The sequence below is a fragment of the Saimiri boliviensis genome, chromosome 6, assembly GCF_048565385.1.
Source record: "Saimiri boliviensis isolate mSaiBol1 chromosome 6, mSaiBol1.pri, whole genome shotgun sequence".
NCBI lineage: Eukaryota > Metazoa > Chordata > Mammalia > Primates > Cebidae > Saimiri > Saimiri boliviensis.
In genome coordinates this window covers 15,102,854-15,122,027 of record NC_133454.1, presented here as the reverse complement: position 1 = coordinate 15,122,027, position 19,174 = coordinate 15,102,854, and the positions used below count along the sequence as shown (strand labels likewise).

General features: G+C 43.0%; 1 protein-coding gene and 1 pseudogene across 6 annotated transcripts in view; one reads left to right on the top strand and one right to left on the bottom strand.

Annotated features, from left to right (window-relative positions):
- Nucleotides 1-450: 450 nt before the first annotated feature.
- Nucleotides 451-4,635, top strand: LOC141584796 (protein tyrosine phosphatase type IVA 1 pseudogene; annotated as a pseudogene).
- ME3 (malic enzyme 3) overlaps nucleotides 2,694-19,174 on the bottom strand; it is a 217,552-nt gene continuing 201,071 nt past the window's right edge. For 4 of the 6 annotated variants that reach the window (XM_010345647.3, XM_003935071.2, XM_010345646.3 and 1 more), the window contains 7 exons: nucleotides 17,948-18,045; nucleotides 17,527-17,640; nucleotides 15,762-15,867; nucleotides 15,022-15,164; nucleotides 14,273-14,446; nucleotides 10,519-10,617; nucleotides 2,694-9,138 (listed from right to left, as the gene is read on the bottom strand). In XM_010345647.3, coding sequence (XP_010343949.1) covers nucleotides 8,977-9,138; nucleotides 10,519-10,617; nucleotides 14,273-14,446; nucleotides 15,022-15,164; nucleotides 15,762-15,867; nucleotides 17,527-17,640; nucleotides 17,948-18,045 — 896 coding nt within the window. In that variant the 3' untranslated portion in view covers nucleotides 2,694-8,976. The remainder of the gene's footprint in view (nucleotides 9,139-10,518; nucleotides 10,618-14,272; nucleotides 14,447-15,021; nucleotides 15,165-15,761; nucleotides 15,868-17,526; nucleotides 17,641-17,947; nucleotides 18,046-19,174) is intronic. The other 2 variants (XM_074400369.1, XM_074400370.1) reach the window with 2 other exon arrangements.

Below are 19,174 nucleotides of genomic sequence, written 5' to 3'. Positions count from 1 at the left end.
TTTATCTGCCTTCCTCCAGTTTTTCTCCTGCCTCTTCCCGGGTTTCGATCCCACCACCCGCGTCGCTCCTCAGCCGCTCTCCTCTCTCGTGGCAGACGAAGGCTCGGGCTTCACCCGGCGCTTCTTCGCTTCAGCAACTCACGTCGGCGGCGGCCGTGGTGACGTCAGCGGGGGGGCGGCCCTCACGCCCTCGTTCACACCTCGGTCCGCCCAACCGCCATTGGTGAAAGGGTTCGCGCGTCCTGCGCCGTCAACAAAAGAGCGGGCTTGTGACGCAACGGCGCCTCCACGTGCGCTCATTGGCTCCGTGGAGGCGCTCCGGTGGAGCTATAGGTTCTTGCTAGAACCTGTTACCTCTCCACAGCAGCCCCGCGACGACTGCTGCTGCAGCTGCCGGCCGTGCTGCAGCCCCGCTGTCAGGTTAGACCGTCGTCGTTTATGAGTAAACATATTCCTTTCTGGGGTGTTCTTGGTCACGCATTGATGGAGTTTCTGAAGGGCCCTGGAGATCACGCCAGGTACAGCACCACCTTTATGAGGACAAATGAATGGTGGAAAGTCTTTACTGCTTCACCAAGAATACCCTGCAGAGCGGGTCAGCTGGACAAATAAGTGTAGAACTGAGATCATCAGAGCATTTTACAAGAGTTCTGACCTAGGTGGGGTTACCCTTGGTGCAGTTCCTTTCCATTGGCTCAGAAGTACTGAATTGAAGAACCGTGGGATCCTGTTGGAAGGTTCATTTCCTGCCTCTACCAACTTCATGTTCAAAGCTCTATGAATTTCGGGTGGAGCATATTAGCATATTAGCATAGGCTTCAGTTTCTTGACATCATTTCTGTATTCAAAATTTTTAATTTTTTTGTAACCATATCAGTGTTTTTTTTTAACTAAGTTAACATGACTCCAATGAGATTTCTTATTATACACTAACCAACCAATTCGACCTTACACAGATTTATAGAAGAACTTAAAAAATACGGGACTACCACAATAGTCAGAGTATGTGAAGCAACTTAGGACCCTGCTCTTCTGCAGAAAGAAGGCATCCAGGTTCTGGACTGGGCTTTTGATGATGGTTAATCACCATCCAGCCAGATTGTTGATGACTGGTTAAGTCTTGCAGACGTTAAGTTTCGTGAAGAACCTGGTTGTTGCATTGCTCTTCACTGCGTTGCAGGTCTTGGGAGGACTCCAGTGCTTGTTGCCCTAACATTAATTGAAAGGGGAATGAAAAACGAAGATGCAGTGCAGTTTATGACAAACACGGCGCGGTGCTTTTAACAGCAAGCAACGTTTATGTTTTGAGAAATAACGTTCTCAAATGCGGCTTCACTTCAAAGACTCTAGTGGTCACAGAAACAACCGTTGTATTCAATAGACCTGGCTGCCTGATGCTATTGCCTTGGAAGTGGAACTTGAGACAAGACCTAATTTGTCGTACATTTTAGCCAACATGTGGGCTTAGCGAGTAAGTCTGATGAAGCTTCCATAGGAATATCAAAAAGCTGCGAATTTAACAGAAATGCAGCTTCTGTGTTTGGCTTACTGCTATTCCCATGCCAGAAAAAATACATAAGAAATCTAGAGATTAGACGCGAAGATCCCCAGCACAATAATTGTATATTTTTAGTATCGTACAGAATTATTCATTCCTTAAGTCATTTCAAACACTGCAATTAGGGCTTATATGATTATTTGCCTGCTTCATGTTTACCATCCCACACGGGTCCCAGTGTACATCAGGTTTGTCCTACAGGTGATTTTGTTGAATTCTTAACACATCTTGTGATTATTTGATGTCTTTCTCTAATCTCATTTTGTTATGAAAACCTCCCGTTTGAAAAATTAACCTCTGGTTGAAAGTTCATGCAAAATACATTTGGTACAGAAGCACATGTGTTGAATGTCTTCAGATAAAAAGACCTTATCATTAATGTTTACAGTTGGGGTGCAACTTAATGGGGAGGGCTCTGAAGTCAGAATGAGAGGAGACTATGAAATATTTCTGGTAAAATGTTGTTTTGATCTTGGGCAGAACATAGGGAGTAGGACTTAATTTAGTAAATGTTTTTTAAAAGGTAAAGATGCCTCATCTTTGTAGCTAAAACAATTCTAAATTATAAAATTTCAGAAAATCTTGTACTTCTTCCCCCTACCTATTAGAAGCTGCTTTTTAACTACTGTTTCTTTGAAGTATTATTTTTTTTTCCTGTTTTCTCAACCAAAGAAGGAGTTTCTACTAATGAGTTGTTCAGACATTTAATATTTTATCTGCTTTTTGAACTGTGTAAGTTAATATTTGTATACTTCATAATTAGTTTTATTATGTAATTGATAAAATAGTGAAATGTATGCATGTTAGGACAACCATATACTCATATTGTCTGGGAACAATATATGTTTATAGTTCTGTGGGATAAATACTTTGTGTTCATCATTCACCAGCTGGTACAAGAGCTGAATCATCTGAGTAAATAATGAATTGTGGGAGAGTTTCTAAGACAGTATAGCTATGTTAATATCAGTAGAAGTAGAAGTAAATGCACTGCTAGAGATAAAGCCACTACTTAAAGTTTCAAAAGTTCGAATTTATCAGGAAGGTGTAACAATCCTAAACTTTATGAATCGAATAACATTGATCTAAGACAAATAGAGCAAATATGGACAGAATTAGAAAGAAAATTGACAAGTTTACCAGAGCAGTGGGAAATTTTATTATCCCTCTTTCAAAAGAAGATCAAGTAGACAAAAATCAAGACTTTGGATATAGATTTACACAAAACAATCAACAAACTTGATTCCATGAACATACAAAGGGCATTGCATCCAACCGTGTGAGAATACATATTTTTTTAAGAGTATATGAACTGTTGAATTTGACCATATATTTGACTACAAAAAAATTTTAGCAAATTTTAAGCTATTTGAATAATACAGAACACATTCTCTCATCACAATTCAGTTAAGTTAGGAAAAAAGTTAATATCCATACAACTGTAATTTTGAAAATCTCTCTAGAGACTTCTGCTTCTGGCTAGGATGTAGTAGGTCATGGCAACCTAAAACTCTTCCTGCAACAACAAAAAAAGATGGAAAAATTATAAAGATCATATTTAAAGATATGTGAGAGTTCTGAAAGCAGTAAGACTAGGTGAATGAGAATTCCAGAAAGGGAGGAGCCCTTATGAGGTGAGTGACCATTTTATTGTCTAGGGACATTTACTGATTCTGGACATGGACTAATAAGGGTCAAGCTTGGTCCATGAAGAGGGTCTCTCCTGAGGGAAGGAGAAACCCAGAAAAGCTTTTGGTGGTCACATGGGGCTGGTGCAACAAATTGGAAAATTAGGAACTTTGGCCAGTTTCCTCTACCTGTTAAAAGTTCAGTTCCTCGTGATTCCTGGTAGAACAAGCTTTGTATTTCAAGTCTAGCGGTGATCTAGGAGATGTATCTCAGTGCCTTTTAAAATTTGTTGTGTGGTTTTCTTTAAAAAAGCCACACAATAATTTTGGAAAACAATGTATGGGTAGAACATCTGTCTAGTATTTGTACATAAAACCACTTTTTTTTGAGACACAGTCTTGCTCTGTTGCCAGGCTCCAGGCTAGAATGCAGTGGTGTGATCTCGGCTCACTGCAACCTCTGCCTCCTGGGTTCAAGCAGTTCTCCTGCCTCAGCCTCCTGAGTAGCTGGGACTACAGATGTGTGCAACCACGCCCAGCTAATTTTTATATTTTAGTAGAGATGGGGTTTCACTCTGTTGGCCAGGATGGTCTTGATCGCTTGACCTTGTGATCTGCTCGTCTTGGCCTCACAAAGTGCTGGGATTACAGGTGTGAGCCACCGCGCCCAGCCTAGAAAACCACTTTTAATGGGTACAGAGATTAGGAGGAATAAGTTTTGATGTCCTATTGCACAGTAGGGTGACTATAATAATTGAATGTTCTTGCTACAAATCAATGATAAATGTTTGAGTTGATGGGTGTGCTAATTGCACTGATTTGATCGATACACATTGTACCTGAAACAGTACATGTGCCATAAATATTTACAATTATGTATCAGTTTAAAATTTTATAAAACATTTGTAATGTAAAAAGTATCACACTGTGTAGATTAACTTCTTGATTTATATTTAAATATGAATCTTAAGCAAAATAGTGAAAATAACTATCTGGTTTAGTGTTTTTCTCCCGTATGTGATTTATAGATACTTACAATACAATCAACTGAACTGTAAGCTTAAAATAGGCCGCAGGGATAATTTTGCACAGCAGTTTTATTAATGGTACATTGTTACATTATTGCTTAAAAAGAAACAAACCCACACATTGACTTATGAAACCAGTGGCCAAAGGGATTAGTACTTTACCTTTGGAGTTTCTCAAAGCCTTATTTGAAGTTGAACCAAGTAGAATCTGTTTTTTTTTTCCTGAGGAGTGTAGCATAAATGTGATTATAAACAAAGTACACATAAGATATATGTATGCAATGACTGCTATTTATACAAAATTTAAATCTGCAACATGTTTATGGGTTATTAAAATTATCTAAATTCTTAGGTTCTGTATAGTACACATGTATTGATTTACAAATAAATGATTTATTAAGTGAAAAAAAAAAAAAAAGAAGTTCAGTTCCCCAGGAAACAGACACTGAATCTGAGATTTACATCCAAAGGATTACTGGGAAGTCTTCTCAGGGAACAACACCTATGAGGGAGCAAGAGAAACAGGATAGGGCATAAGAAGTTGAATGGTGATACACATTAGTTGCAACAGTAGCCTCAGCCAGTCTCATAGGGAGCTCTGAGGATGGGGTGGCTATTAAGAGATGTTCTCAATTGACACTGGGGAGCTGGGCCTTTGGGCTCTTGAATATACCAGTCATTGCCTGTAGGCTTCCCCTGGGGATGATGGCATAATCTTGGGTGAAGCATTCACCTTCAGTCAAGGGCAATTCCTAGAGAGGGATGCAGCTGTGGGCCCTGAGCTGATAATGGCATCTGGAGGAATGAGTGTATCAGACCCGAGGCAGGATCTAGGTGGTGCAACCACAACATCCACTCTCTTAAATGACACTTGCTGAATACTGGGGCTGTGTATGGGAGCCTGGGGAGTTAGAGTGAAAACTTAAAAGGCAAGGGAACTCTCCCTTAATCTAACAGTCCCTAGGAAACAAAGTTCTCCACATTCGTACCAACACATCTTTTTTTAAAAATTATAGCCATTCTGGTGAGTGTGAAGTGTTATCCCATTGTGGTTTTAATTTTCATATTGCTAATAATGTTAAGCATTTTTTCATGTGCTTGTTAGCCATTCACACATCTTTTTGGTAAAATGTTCATTTTTTTGCTCATTTTAAAATTTGAGTTATCTTATTAAGTTGAAGTAGTTCTTTATATATTCTGGATCCAATGTCTTTATCAGATATATGATTTATTTCCCCCAAGTCTGCTGCTTGTCTTTTTGTCCCCAATAGTGTGTTTCAAAGTACAAAATTTTTCAATTCTGATGAAGTACAGAGTACAGTTTTTTCCTTTTATGAATCACGCTTTTAAAGTTATATCTCAGAACTCACCTCAACCTAAGTCACAAAGATTTTCTGCTATACTTTGTCCTAGAAATTTTAAACAGTTTCAGCGCTCACATTTAGGTCTGTGATCTATTTCAGGTTAATTGTTGTTTGGTGTGAGATGTCTAAAGGTTAATTTTTGTGTTTAGTGTGAGGTAAGTTCATTATTTTTTTTTTGCATGTGGATATTCAGTTGTTTCAGCACCATTGTTCAAAAGACTTTCTTTCTCCCAATGAATTACCTTAGTAACTTTGACTAAAAGTCAGCTTAACCATAAATGTAAAAACTTACTATGAACTCTCAATTCTGCTTCATTTATTTATATGACCGCACAGTCTTTTTTTGGTATAAATTTAAGGTGTACAGGTGAAGTTTTGTCACATGGATATATTGCATAGTGGTGAAGTATGGGCTTTTAGTGTAATCATTACCCAAATAGTGTACATTTTACCCATTCAGTAAATTCTCATCCCTCGCTCTCCTTCCACCCTCCCACCCTTCCAGGTCTCCAGTGAGATTCCACATTCTTTGTTCATGTGTACACATTATTTAGCTCCAGTTATGAGAACATATGGCATTTCACTTTCTGTTTCTGAGTTTCACTTAAGTGCCTCCAGTTCCATTTATGTTGCTGTAAAACACCATGATTTTATTCCTTTTTCATGGCTGTATAATATTCCGTCACATGTATCTATTCATATATATTCATTTTCACCTATTTGATAAATTCCAACCAATGAAGTTATCTAGACATGGCTTTTCTTGGGGGAAAGATTTTTAAATTACTAATTTCCTTACTATAGGTATATTGATTTGTGCTCTAATATTTGCTTGCTTTGAATTTTGCTTGCTTCCCTCCACCCTCAGTTTCTTAAGAAGGAAGTTTAAATTATTGACTTGAGACTTTTCTTCCTTCCTTTCTCTTTGTCTTTCTCTTCTGATACAGGAATTTGCATTAGTCAGGGTACTGCAGAGAAGCAGAACCAATAGGATCTTTCTCTCTTTCTGTTGATTTATTATAAGGACTTGGTGTGGCTCACATGATTATGGAAGCTGTCAAATTCTAAGGTGTATATCTATAGGGTGAGTCAGCAAGCTGGATGTAGTTCCTGTCTGAAGGCAGGAAAAAGCCAATATCCCAGTTAGAAGGGCATCAGGTAGGAATAAGTCTCTCTTACTCAAGGGAGGGTCTGTCTGTTTTTTGTATTTAGACCTTCAACTAATTGGATGAGGGCAATTAGTGGAGGACAATCTACTCAGTTTAGTGATTCAAATATTCATTGCCTCTAAAAATACTCTCACAGAAACACCCAGAATAACATTTGATCAAATATCTGGGCACCCTGTAGTGCCATAAGATTAAGCATGACAGCATTTAAAGCTATAAAGTTTCTCTGTAAATACTGCTTTAGCTACATATTGTTAATTTTGATAAGCTTTTTAAAAATCAGTTCAACATATATAATTTGACTTGTGATTTCTTCTTTGATCTATGGGTTATTTTGAAAGGTACCGTTTTCCAATATTTTGGAATTTCCCATACTTTTCTGTTTATTGATTTCTCATTGTTAATTTTGTTACTCTATGGAGCCAAATGCATATGAAATACAAGGATGAATGCTATTTCCAGGCAGAAAGCTACAGTGAACTAAAATTTAATCAGTAAAGAGAAAAAAAAGGGAAGACAAGGACTTCCCAGGAGTAGAGACCAAGCATGTATAATACCAGGATAGGCTTGAAAGCACATGTGCTTAGTGCTGGCAAGATGTTCAGTGTAACTGGAACAAAGGAAGTGTAATTTGTATCTTCTTTCTTTTTGTCTTAATTAGTATAGCTAAAGTTTGTTAATTTATTAGATCTTTCCAAAGAAACTATTTTTCTTTCATTGATTTTCTCTACTATGATTTTTCTTTTCTGCTATGTTGATTATGAAGGATATGTAGCAGGGGTACAGAGGAAGTTGTGGGACATGATATAAAAAGATAGTGCCAAAAGTTCCATGGTGTTCAGATTCCAGCTTCACTCTTCAAACTTTCTTCTGAATAGTTTTTCATTCTTTATGATCCCAAGAATCATACAGGAGAGATGTTTTCTCAGGATATTCTTGGCTGATCACCAGCACTGAGGAAGCAGTTCTTGGAAGAATAAGACCTGAGCAAGAGGTAAGTGGTGCCTCTGCTAATTACTCTTCTGCAAGTCCAGTAGTCCATCTAGTCTGTCCTTGAGAGTTGGCCGTATAGAACTTATTCGTTGCGGGCAGAGGAGATCCTGAGGCTGAGGTGGTAGCAGGAGTAGGGCTCTAAGCATGATTTATTGTTTCCTTTATTATACAATAAAATTAGAGGCTGGAAGCTGTCATCTCAACATATCTTAACATCTTAGCAGTATCTAATTTCAGGGGGCTGCAAGCTCTCTCCCCGCCGCTACTCCTGTGTATAGGCTGTGCTTTTCATGAGGGAGATGAAGGCTAGCACTGAACTTGATCTAAGAAACACCCAGGATGGACTGATATTACTGTATAAAAAACAGCTTTGGGTTGCTCAGCTACTTCAGAGAGTGAAGGATGGAAGCCAGAGTGTGTTCCAGAGCCAGGAAAATGAAATCAAGTCTCTGTGGTGCTCTTCCTGTCACCACCTCTCTTCCTCTTCACTCCTTGGCAGGCTGACTCTCCCCACCCACATTTCTCTGATTTTCCTTTTACAAAAAAGAATGTCTAAGACTCAACAACCCATAGGGCAGTGACCATTCCTGAATAGTTAGTGAGCTGCCCCCAGCTACTCAGCCTTCACACACTGCTGAGTCTGGAAGGGTGTGTATTGCTGACATGGACTGAACTCCTTGATGGGTGAGCCATGCTTTCTGGCTAGTGGCTGTGCTCACATTCCTCATCTCCCCATGACTCCTACCCATCTTCTCCTCTCAGGACTCAGTGCAAACACTGCTCTCCCTGAAGCCTTCTTTTATGTTCTCATAGGAAATGTCCTCTCCCTTTTCTGACCACCCTCAGTTTTTATCTGCTCTTCTTTCATGAACTTACCACTTTCTCCCTCATGGCAAAATGAATTGTGTCCAATTTCCTTCACTAGAGCCCGAGCTCTGTAAAGCAGGATTCTAGGCAAAATTCTGCATTTCCCACAAGGCCTGGCCAGTAGTTGGTAATTAATGGATGAAGAAATGCTTAGGAAGGAACTCAGAGGAGGGTTCAGAAAAATGAACTCCCAGGGCCTTCAGAGACAAGGCTTTTATTCACGTATGCCTTGGCATCTCCTCTCACACCAGAAAGTTTAAAAGAAAAAAACACAGCAACAAGGATTCAGTTGGGCCATTTTGGAACCCATTTATATTGTGGGTGTTATGCTGGGTTTCATCCAGCTCCATACCAGCACATGAGACTGCATCAGACTGTCTGAACATTCATGGCTTCTTTGGGCCAACTGTAACTATCCAGTGTAAAGGAGTCATAGTCTGGAGTGTAGACCAGGGATCTTACAAAAGCCTCCTTGTCCTTAGGCTCCGGGTAGTAGGAGGCCAGGTTGTGTTTGTACGCGTAGTCAAGTACCTAGGGAAAAAGAGATTTGACTAACGAATTGGATCTAAGGGGAAACCTGCTTAAGGATCCCTGTTTGGGAGTCTAGGGGAGGGGAATACACCGTAAGGAACCAGACACGTTTCTTTCAGGAGTAGGGCTCATGAAACCACTGGATAGGAAGGATTTTAAGCTTTCTGCCTGGACAGGCAGCTTTGACATGGTGGAATAAATACTGAGCCAGGGTCAAGAGGCTTCAGCATAAATTCTGCCTGCTTCCAAAGGCCTGTGGGTCCTCAGAGATGATATTATCCTTGTCGAGCCTCAGTTTCCTTGTCTGTAAAATGGGAGTAAGGAGACCTTTTTCTGGAGCGGTATTAAGATAAAATTAGACAACAGGCAAAAGTGTCCAGAACCTGATTTTTTTCCATATGCATATGGGTTAAATTGGATGAACAGCCTGTACTCTGTTCTCTGAGTATTAGGTTTGGCTTTAGGAGAATGTGAATCTAAATATCATCCAAAGGAAGAAACTGACAGAGTGAAGCTGGACCATCAGCTAGACTGTTAATCTTGAGGCTTGATTCTGGATTCTATACCAGACAACTCATGGGTAGTGTGTGCTGTTGGACAATGCATTTTATGAAATTATTTTTAAAACTTATAGAAAAATGTAAAACATGCACACTAATAGAAATAATAGTATGATAAACCTTCATGTACCTATTATCTAGTTTTAACAACTATCAATGTTAGGCCAGTCTTTATTGCCCCATGTTCTGATTCTTTGAAAGCCCATTATCTCTGCACCATCTTATAGTCTGAAATATTCCGTGAAGCTGATCGTCCCATAGCCAGCCATTCTGAGAAAAAGGGGAAGAAAGAGGTTTACTCTGGCAGGAGAGGACTGGGTATAGAGCGTTTTCACTGTTCTCTGCTAATCTCCAGAACTCTGGGAGAGAGAAACTACTGGCCTTTTGAAGAAGGAGAGAACTGAAGCTCAGGTAAGTGAAGTGATTGGGCCAATGTTACACCATTGCTGATTGGCAGAGCTGGGACCCCAAAGCCTGAGCTTTTTCCATGATGCTATGCAAGCTGACCTTTCTTATAATTGTGTGCTTATGATTCATTTCTAAAAAATTCCCACATTCTGGTCCATGGACTTTGATGACCTTTCTGCTTGGTGTATGAGGGGAAATCCAGGAACTTTCCCAGAACTGGCCTGGGTGGGTGTTTGGGGTGGAGCTCAAGCTGCAAGCAGGAGTTGGTCACTCAGCCTCTGAGTTGCATGTAGTGCAGCTCAAGAAGCTCAAATGTCTCCACAGTTTCCATCCCCTTAGCCCTCCTAAAGTGACAGACAGAGAAAGTGGTTGAGCCTCACTACCCATATTACAGGGGTAGGACGCCCCTTACTTTGATGGCAATTCTCAGAGACACATCTCGGATGGTACTGAGTGGTGGGTACAGTCTCCCCTGGGACAGATGCTGCTCAGAGACTTCCTGTGCAATTTGCTGGGGAGAAGGAGAGAACCGAGAGGAATAAGCTGAGTCTCCACTTTCCCAAAACAAGCCCAACCCATTACCCCAGAGACTCACCCCACCCTGCATAGTTAGTCAAACACTGCAGTTCCAACTGTTGACTCTGTCACCAGGGGAGCTTAATGCTTGGGCTTAAGAAAAGACACATCCTTTCTGTACTGTAAGACTGACTGGGGCTTAAAACAACATAAGTATTTCTGAATTCCAAAGGAAAATGACTAAAGCCAAGATGAATAAATGTATGGTCTGCAAAGAAAAGGCTATGAGATCTCCTCTTGGCTGATCCAGCCTGTTGCACAGGGATTCCTGGGTCTCTCACATCCTGGGTTTCAGCCTTCTTCTACATGCTTGGTCCCATCTTGGGTGACCATCTAGGCTATGTTATGTGTTTGTGTTCAGGCTCCTGGAGCGCTTCCTTTCAGCCCTGGTCTCAGTCTGAGGAAGGCCTCTCCTCTGTGAGTGACTGAGTCTTATACCTTATTTGAATAAACGTCCTAAGCACATCATCCTGAGAACAGAGCCTCCCATTACTTCCCTTCCAGGTTCAGACTTTGCCTCTGAGGGTTAAGCCTCATCTGCCACAGGCCCTCATCCCCCGGTCTCAGATGCTGGAGCTTGGTCAGCCTTGCAAATCAGCCTCTTTAATGTGGTGGCTCTAAATCTACTCCCACCCAGTCTTCTGGTATTAAATTTAAACTTGGGAAATGCCACTGGTGCTCTCTGAGAACTGTGTGTCTTAGAAGTGATGAGGCTAAGAAGTTTATCATGCCTCAGTGTTTTTAGATATAAGGGGAATGCGCTTCCCCCTCTACCTCCTTCTTACACTTCCATCTTTCTTTTCCATTCATTCAGTCAAACATTAACTGAGCTCTACTATATCTTTCAAAACGTAGAGCAGGCCAAGGCTGTCTCCTCATTTCAGACTTTTGTATGGCTCCTTCAAACTCCTTTCCATACAAGGCACTTCATCACTGGGCCCTCCTTTCCTCTTTAGCCTCACTTTTAGTCTCCAGGCTCTGTGCTAGGTGCTGAGGAGCCATATAAGGAAGGATTCTATGGTGAAGAAGCCATCGTCTTTTCCCTTATGGAGACTGGTGTGAGTGGACAAGTAACAAATGATTATAGCATTATAGTGGGTGAATGCAGTGAGAGGGGGCATAGAGGCATGGAGGATGACAGGATCCTGTCTACCAGGTATAGGAAAGGCTTCCCAGAGTGTCACAGGATGATATCTGAAGGACAAAGCATGAATTAGGGGAGAGAGAATGGTATCTGTAAATGCTGGAAGGTGAGAGAGAACATGAGTACGAGACTGAAAACAGCACACTGGATAGATCAATGGTAGGGAGACATCAAAAGTGAGGTTGGAGAGGAAAGGAGGGCCTGGTGATAAAGTTCCTTGTATGGAAAACATGGGTAGGAGTTTGGACTTTATCCTGTATGCACTAAGGAGGCACACAAAGGTCTGAAATTAGAGGAGAGACTTGGCCTGATCTGTTTCAAAGGATTCTCTTTGTGAAGGTATAGAAGGATTGAAATGAGAGCAGCAAGATTTCCATGGCTAGTGCGTCTACAGAAGTTATCCTGGCCGGGCGCAGTGGCTCAGGCCTGTAATCCCAGCACTTTGGGAGGCTGAAGTGGGTAGATCATGAGGTCAGGAGTTCAAGACCAGCCTGGTCAAGATGATGAAATCCTCCCTCTACTAAAAATACAAAAATTAGCCGGTGTGGTGGTGGGCATCTGTAATCCCAGCTACTCAGAAGCCTGAGGCAAGAGAATCGCTTGAACCCAAGAGGCAGATGTTGCAGTGAGCCAAGGTTGCACCACTACACTCCAGCTTGGGAGACAGAGCAAGACTACATCTCAAAAGAAAAAAGTTACCTTGAGAAGAGATATGTCTGTGATCACTTCTAAGATGGTGGGCACTGGCAATGCTCTTCAACAGGGAGTCAAGTTGTCCTGGGCCATCCTGGGCTCACAGGAACAGTGACCTTGGGCTAGTGACTGAAACTCATAGATGAGTAAGAACTTTACCTGTTTTACAGAGTTGTTACAATGAAATGGGGTAGTACATGCACATCTCCTTAAAACCTATTTTAATTTTCCATAGGAAAATCGAATTCAACTGAGATTATCTTCACTAAAAGAACCCTTTTCAGAAATATAACCTGCCATGCCTTTGAAGACCATGATATGAGCTCCTGTAGGGGAGGGGCCTTATCTTGCTCACAGCAGAAGCTTAATAAGTAGATCCAGGAGAGGTTCCTGTGTAAGTGATGGACACTGTTCATGAAATGATGGAACTGAACTGCCTCACAGCACTGCAGGTGGTGGGGCAGATGTGTGGATGTCTCACGGGATTACATAGGAAGGACTCTAGCAGTTGTGTTTCTGCTCAACAGGGGACTTGGCTTTCAGGCTGATTTCAAGCAAAAAGTAACTCTTTCCATCCAATGGGAACTTCACACAGCTCTGCCCATAGCTACAGGACAAGAACACCCACCATAGCAATGAGAAGAAAGACAAACAGAATACTCAAGACAAGAGGAACAGAGAACTGTGACACAAAATCATAAGTAGTATGCACAGGGCTGGGGACAGCTGAAAAGCCTTTGGGAGACATTATTTGCACAGTCTTGGAGAGCCAAGACTCAAAGACTGGACATAATAAGAAGAGACCTGGTGCATGAGGTAGTCACCTGTGGGACTCACAGAAGTGGATCCAGACAGGGCTGCGTGGAAGCCATACCCATGTCTCATTGATTTCAGGCTCTCACTAGCGCCTCAGTGAGAAGGAAATGCAGAAGGATGTTAGAAGTCACAGGAGAGCCTTTGGAGCTTGTTGGGTGTAAGTATGTTTCATATTTTTATATGGCTTTGATTAGCTTAACCTCCCAACACAGACATTTCTGTGCCTTGGTTTTGTCAGAGGGAGAATAAATGTCAGGTGCCTGGTACTTGGTAACCATCTGGTAATTTCAGCCACTTTAACTGTTATCAATAACCATTAGTGTGAACAGGCTGTCATTCTTAATGAACTGATTCATGGTTTTCATCATGTCTCTATTAAAGAACTCTTGTGTGCTTTTCTAGTAAGATACCTGGAATAGGTACATCTCCAACACCTATCAGTGCTGAAGATCTGGGTCCTCCAAGGGGACAAACCAGGTATGACACTCCCCTCCCTTACAGAAAGCTGTCCTAGTGGGGCTGACTACCACCAGTTACTGCAGTGATTTGGCCAAGGCCTGTGGCTGGAAGAATCCATCATCTATCATGGTCCACAAGCCCTCAGTTTCAGGTGACTATGATGGCATCTCACCTGTCTAGGCATCCAGATGGCATTGCTAGAAGGCAGAAGGCAGTATGAGGCATGTCTCCTCCCTGTCAATGTCTGTTGCTAATACCCTCTGCCACTATTCCCCATTCTCCCTCAAAAGTCCCATGTGTGATTGAAGAGATCAGGCCTCAAGGTGGCCATGAGAGATGCTTGAGGTTTAAGTACTTTGGGAATCCACTGGCAACATTGGGGTAGATGGGAAGAAATGATGAGAGAGATCAGGCATAGGACCCGGTGTCAACCCATAGACCCTACTGTAAGCATTTGAGGGAGCAGGGACAGTGATACCTCTGCTGTCAGGAGGAAGATCTCATCTGGAATGTGCCGGATCCCGCCAGCGATGACTCCTAGTGCCACCCCAGGGAACACATAAGCATTGTTTCCCTGACCAGGAATGAAGGTCTTGCCATCTTCTAGAGTCACACTCTTAAAAGGACTTCCACTGGCAAAAATCCCTCGGCCCTGGAGGCAGGAAGAAAACCAGAGATGAACTTGGAGCTGGTTTGGGGCAATAATAGTGGCCTATTCTTATTATCCACATGTTGGACTCTTCTTCATTCTCTCCCAAATGCCCAGCACTGTGCTGAGAACATAGCAGTTACTTAAAGCACATTTGTTCATTTGACCAGAAAGCTCAGTCCTCACCTGTTACCTAGCAGCCAAGAAACTGCTGAAAGGTGATGGATTTCACAGTGCTATTTTTGTCACCTCCTGGGAGGGCCAACCCAGGACATGACAGGACGTGGCCTAGAGCCTACAGGTGCCTCAGGTTCTGGGTTCTGGTCAAAGCTCTATGTTATTTAGTGTGAACCTTGAGCAGCAAAGCACACAGGTAAGAGCTTGGGCTTTGGAGTCAGACCTGGGTTTGACAGCCAGCTCCATTCCTTATTAGCTCTGTGACCTTGGCCATGTTACTCATCTTTCTGAAGTTAGTTTGTTCATCAGCAATGTAGGAATATGTTTTCACCCTCATGGGGTTTCTCATAGTAATTTTACTATGTCCTCTCAGCTGGGGGAAGGAAGGACTCCCCGCTGACCTCAGTGACCCGGTAGCACTTCTCAGCCGTGCACTCGGCCTTGCTGGTGGGGTTGCTCAGGGCAAAGATGATAGGGCGCTCGTGGAAGGAGGCCATGTCCCTCAGAATCTGCTCCGTGAAGGCTCCTGCGATGGCAGCAACACCTACAGGGAAAAGGGGGGTAGTGCGGATGCCTACTCTTTACATAAACAACCCATTCCTCTCCCGCTGGTGGTAGTAGGGGAATTAGGAACACCATAAAAGACTTGGTCTTGGGCCCGGCATCTGCCACAAGGACTGAGGGAGCAGAGGGAAAAGGATCATCCTACTTGAGCTACCTGAGACCTCCTGTTTATCTCTAAGGGACCATTGGTCCATCTCAGGTCCCTGCCAATTAAGCTGCTCCTGTGAAGGCATTCCTGGGCATTTCCATGGAGAGTGAGCTGCTCCCTCAGTACACAGGGAGATACCAGGGTCTGCCTTGGAAGAGGAGTGCTTATCTCATTGTGGTTCAAGAGACCAGCCCTGCACTTTTTTACTGCATTGTATATTTCTGCGTCAGTGAGCCCTAGCTCTGGCACCTTAGTTCTATGGTTTTTTTTATACAGCACTCACTCAATAAAAGTTTGTAGCATTGAATTGTGCATAGGATAGGGGAAAAAGCTGTTTCCATGGGTTACTTAGGCTTTCTGGCTGAGCCTCTGTCTCTGCATCTGCAAGTCAAGAGGGTTAGCTGGGCTGGGCACCCTCCCTCCTCTTACCTATGATGGCTGTGGGCTTCACCAGCCTCACCACCTCCTCCAGGGAGTTCACTTCAGGATGGTCTTGGGCAAACATCTCCTTTTCATGGTTCAGGTGGCTCCTCCCCTATAGGCAAAGGAACACAGAGCAGCTGTGGTGGTGATGGCCTGTTGGGCAGGAGTACAGATGCATTTGGAAACTCTAAGAGCGTTTCCTGCTGAGCCCCACGGTTTGTTCTGAGCTGTCAGAAGTTTTGGGGCTCATACTCTTGACAACATTTCCTGGAAGAACCTATGGTGGGACTTAAGCTTGTGTGAGAGGGGGTGTAGGGTGTGTGTGTGTGCACGTGTGTGCATGTTTCTTTAACCCAAACCACATATGGAGAATCCATAAATAATTTCTTTGAGCTGTTAGGATTATGGCTTCCTGGGCCAGGACAGAAAGGCTCTCAGGCAATGCCTGAGTCTCACCAAGACCCTTTGCCCTAAGGCATCCAGCACCCAGACTCAGTTGAGGGATGGAGACCTGTGCCACCCAGGGTCAGGGAGTTAATGTGAATGTGCTTATAAGAGCCATTAATCTCACTGTGAATAATACTAAACTAAGCTCCAAGAAGGTCTTATATAATGATTAGCCATGCCTAACCAGCTACAGTTCCTTACATTTCTTCAAAAGGAAGTTGGTGGGTGACAGGCTGGCATAGTGCTGGTATATGGGTTCAGATGCTTTTGTTGATTCCTTTGGGTTAGCTGGCTTCATGGGAGCCAGTGCGAAGATGTCAGCTTTGAGAGCTCCTTGGCTAGGGTTGAGCTTGAGGGAGTGAGAAACATGATGTTGAAAGATGGAGAGGAGGGGAGAATGGCAGTCTCTGGCAACCTGCACCTGTGGCCAGGTTATGCTCTGGAAAGACATGGGGGTAGGAAGAGGGCTGAGTTCCTTCCAGCAGAAATCTTGCCCCATATGGAACAATAGGAAGGGTCAAATAGGTCAGTTTCTGCTGAGAATCTCTGCCATTCTTGGTCAATGTCCCTAGGTACTTCCCCTGTTACCATTGTTGCCATAATTTTTCATCTCACACTGAAAATCTATGTTAGTGAAATTCTGGGAATTAAAGCACTGAGTGTAGCCCTAAGGGAGGGATCCTTCAGTTGTGTCTCTTACCACATGCTAGCCAGAAGCTGGCCTGTTTCTCTCTCATTCATTCTTTCACTCACACCTCACACATTACTTATGCACTTACCATGTGCCAGGCATTGATATGAAGACTCTGTAGCCTAGTGGGGAGACAGTAAAGGGACAGCTTCTCTACAGTGTGGTAAGTACAATGTATGGAGCATAAATGCAGGAAATAAGCTTTTTGGAGGAGGTAACATTTAAGTACTATCAGAAGATAAGTAAGAAACTGGGAAGAGGCTAAGGTTGAGAGTTGGCCTGTGGAAAAAGGGAGAAGGGCCCTTCAGGCAGAAGAACAAGATGTGTAAAGACGTGGAAGACAGAGCAGGTTGCTCTTGGAAACTGTGATTTAATGTGGCTGGAGGCTAGTGTAAGTCAGGAAGTGGTGGGGTTCAAGACTAGAAGGGGCACACATCTACCCACTTACACAAATTTTTGGACAGAAGCAATTAAAGCTACTTTGGAATGAATCTTTTGCTTTAGAACTTAGGCAATTGCCCTTGTTTTGCTCTGTATTCTGTTTGAGCAGTTTACTTCTTGGAGACCTCTTCCAGTCCAGTTTCTGGGAGCTGTAGGTGTCAGGAAACCTCCAGGTCTCCAGACTGACAGTACCTTGACAATGAGCCCCTTAGAGTCCACCATCCAGATCTTTCTTGTGGCCTCTGCTTTCGGTACACCTTCTTTCTCTAGGGCCATGACAAGGAGGTGGGCAATGCCCATGGCTGCCTGGAAGGTACCATAGGGTGGATGTTCAGACACAGGGCAAATAGCTGCTGAACATTTATCTGATGTCTCACCGTAATGAGTCCCTCTTCTTTTCCCCACCTCCACGACTCCCAGGAGGCCTAATTAAGTTCCTGCCTTGAGACACCCAAATGTTGGAGCCTACCAAATGCAGGCAGCTTGCAATGATCACAATATGTTTGTGCTGCTTCCTCTTTTCAGAACCCCAGAATGTTTCGCTTTCTGTTATGCTTCCACCCATTCTTATTTTCCTCCTGGAACCACAAAAGAAACTCTTAACGGCACATACCTCGCCTGCACCTTGGAAAACAAACACGTGACTGGAGAGCTTGTTCTTGGTGATTCGCAGAGCAGCCAGGATCCCTGCCACAGCAACGGAGGCTGTGCCTGAAACAGAGTGGCCTGAGATCAGCCTCTGGCCACAGGCCCCCAAGAGAAGACCCTTGGCAGACTTCCCCACACCTTGGACCTAGGGAGGAACAGGCAATTTTTCTTAGCTCTTGTGCCTTGCAGTTTTGGTGCAAATCCATGCTCTCTTTTGGAGATAACATTTTTGTTGTTGTAGTTGAGAAACAGCTCCTGGTTTGTTACTTGACCCCATGTGATGGGATCAGATAGCCAGATGCTGCTACCACCATCATTCATAAAGAAAATGACAAGGATAAATATAATGGACGACAAAAGGAAGTATGAGCCTCATAGAATGATATAAGGGCTAAGTGGATAAAAACATTTAAAAAAATGAGAACACAACCTGACCATGGGGCATTAAATGATCATGTGGCCTAAGCCGCCCACCTTATCTACCAAGTCATAAGGTTGAGTGTGTCTAGTTGCACACCATCATCAAATGGCTTGAGTATGTGTGGAAGGGACAAGTAAGTTTCACAAGCAGGTGGCTCAGATTCATTTGAGCCACTGCTACATGACTTCTTCTCCCTGAATCTGCATCTAAGGCTTCCCTGGGGATTCCTTAAGAGCAGCTTACCAAGGAGAAAAAACCTGGGCTTGGTTTACAAGCTGTTTAAAGTGGCATCCTCACAATAAAAGTGGCAGCCCCAATAAAACGTAGCTTTCGAAGATAAGAATGAGGGACAATGGACATGATTTCAAGTGATAAATTTAGTTGTGTACTTTGGTTTAAGAGATGGTTAGCACTACACTGATTCATGAGTAGTTGCTAATGGTTAGCTGGATGGTCAGGGACTTTGAAAGAACAAATAGTAAGACTGGTGATTAGGAGGTCTGGGGAAAAGGTAGGTGGATGGACCTCTTGGGATAGGTACAGAGTAAAAGGATCTTTGTGCCCTGTGTGAGAGTTTCTCAAAGGACACGAGGAAAACAGTCTTTCAGTAATCAGGTGGACAAAATGGCATGACCTGTGTATATTAGACAGCATCTTCTCCAGTCACCCAGGGTTTGCCTCATGGACTTATGCATAAAACAGCCATGGTGGTTAAGGATGGAGGCTATGCATGGGCTTCCTCTTACCCAGTTGGTCTGTTACTGTTACTGC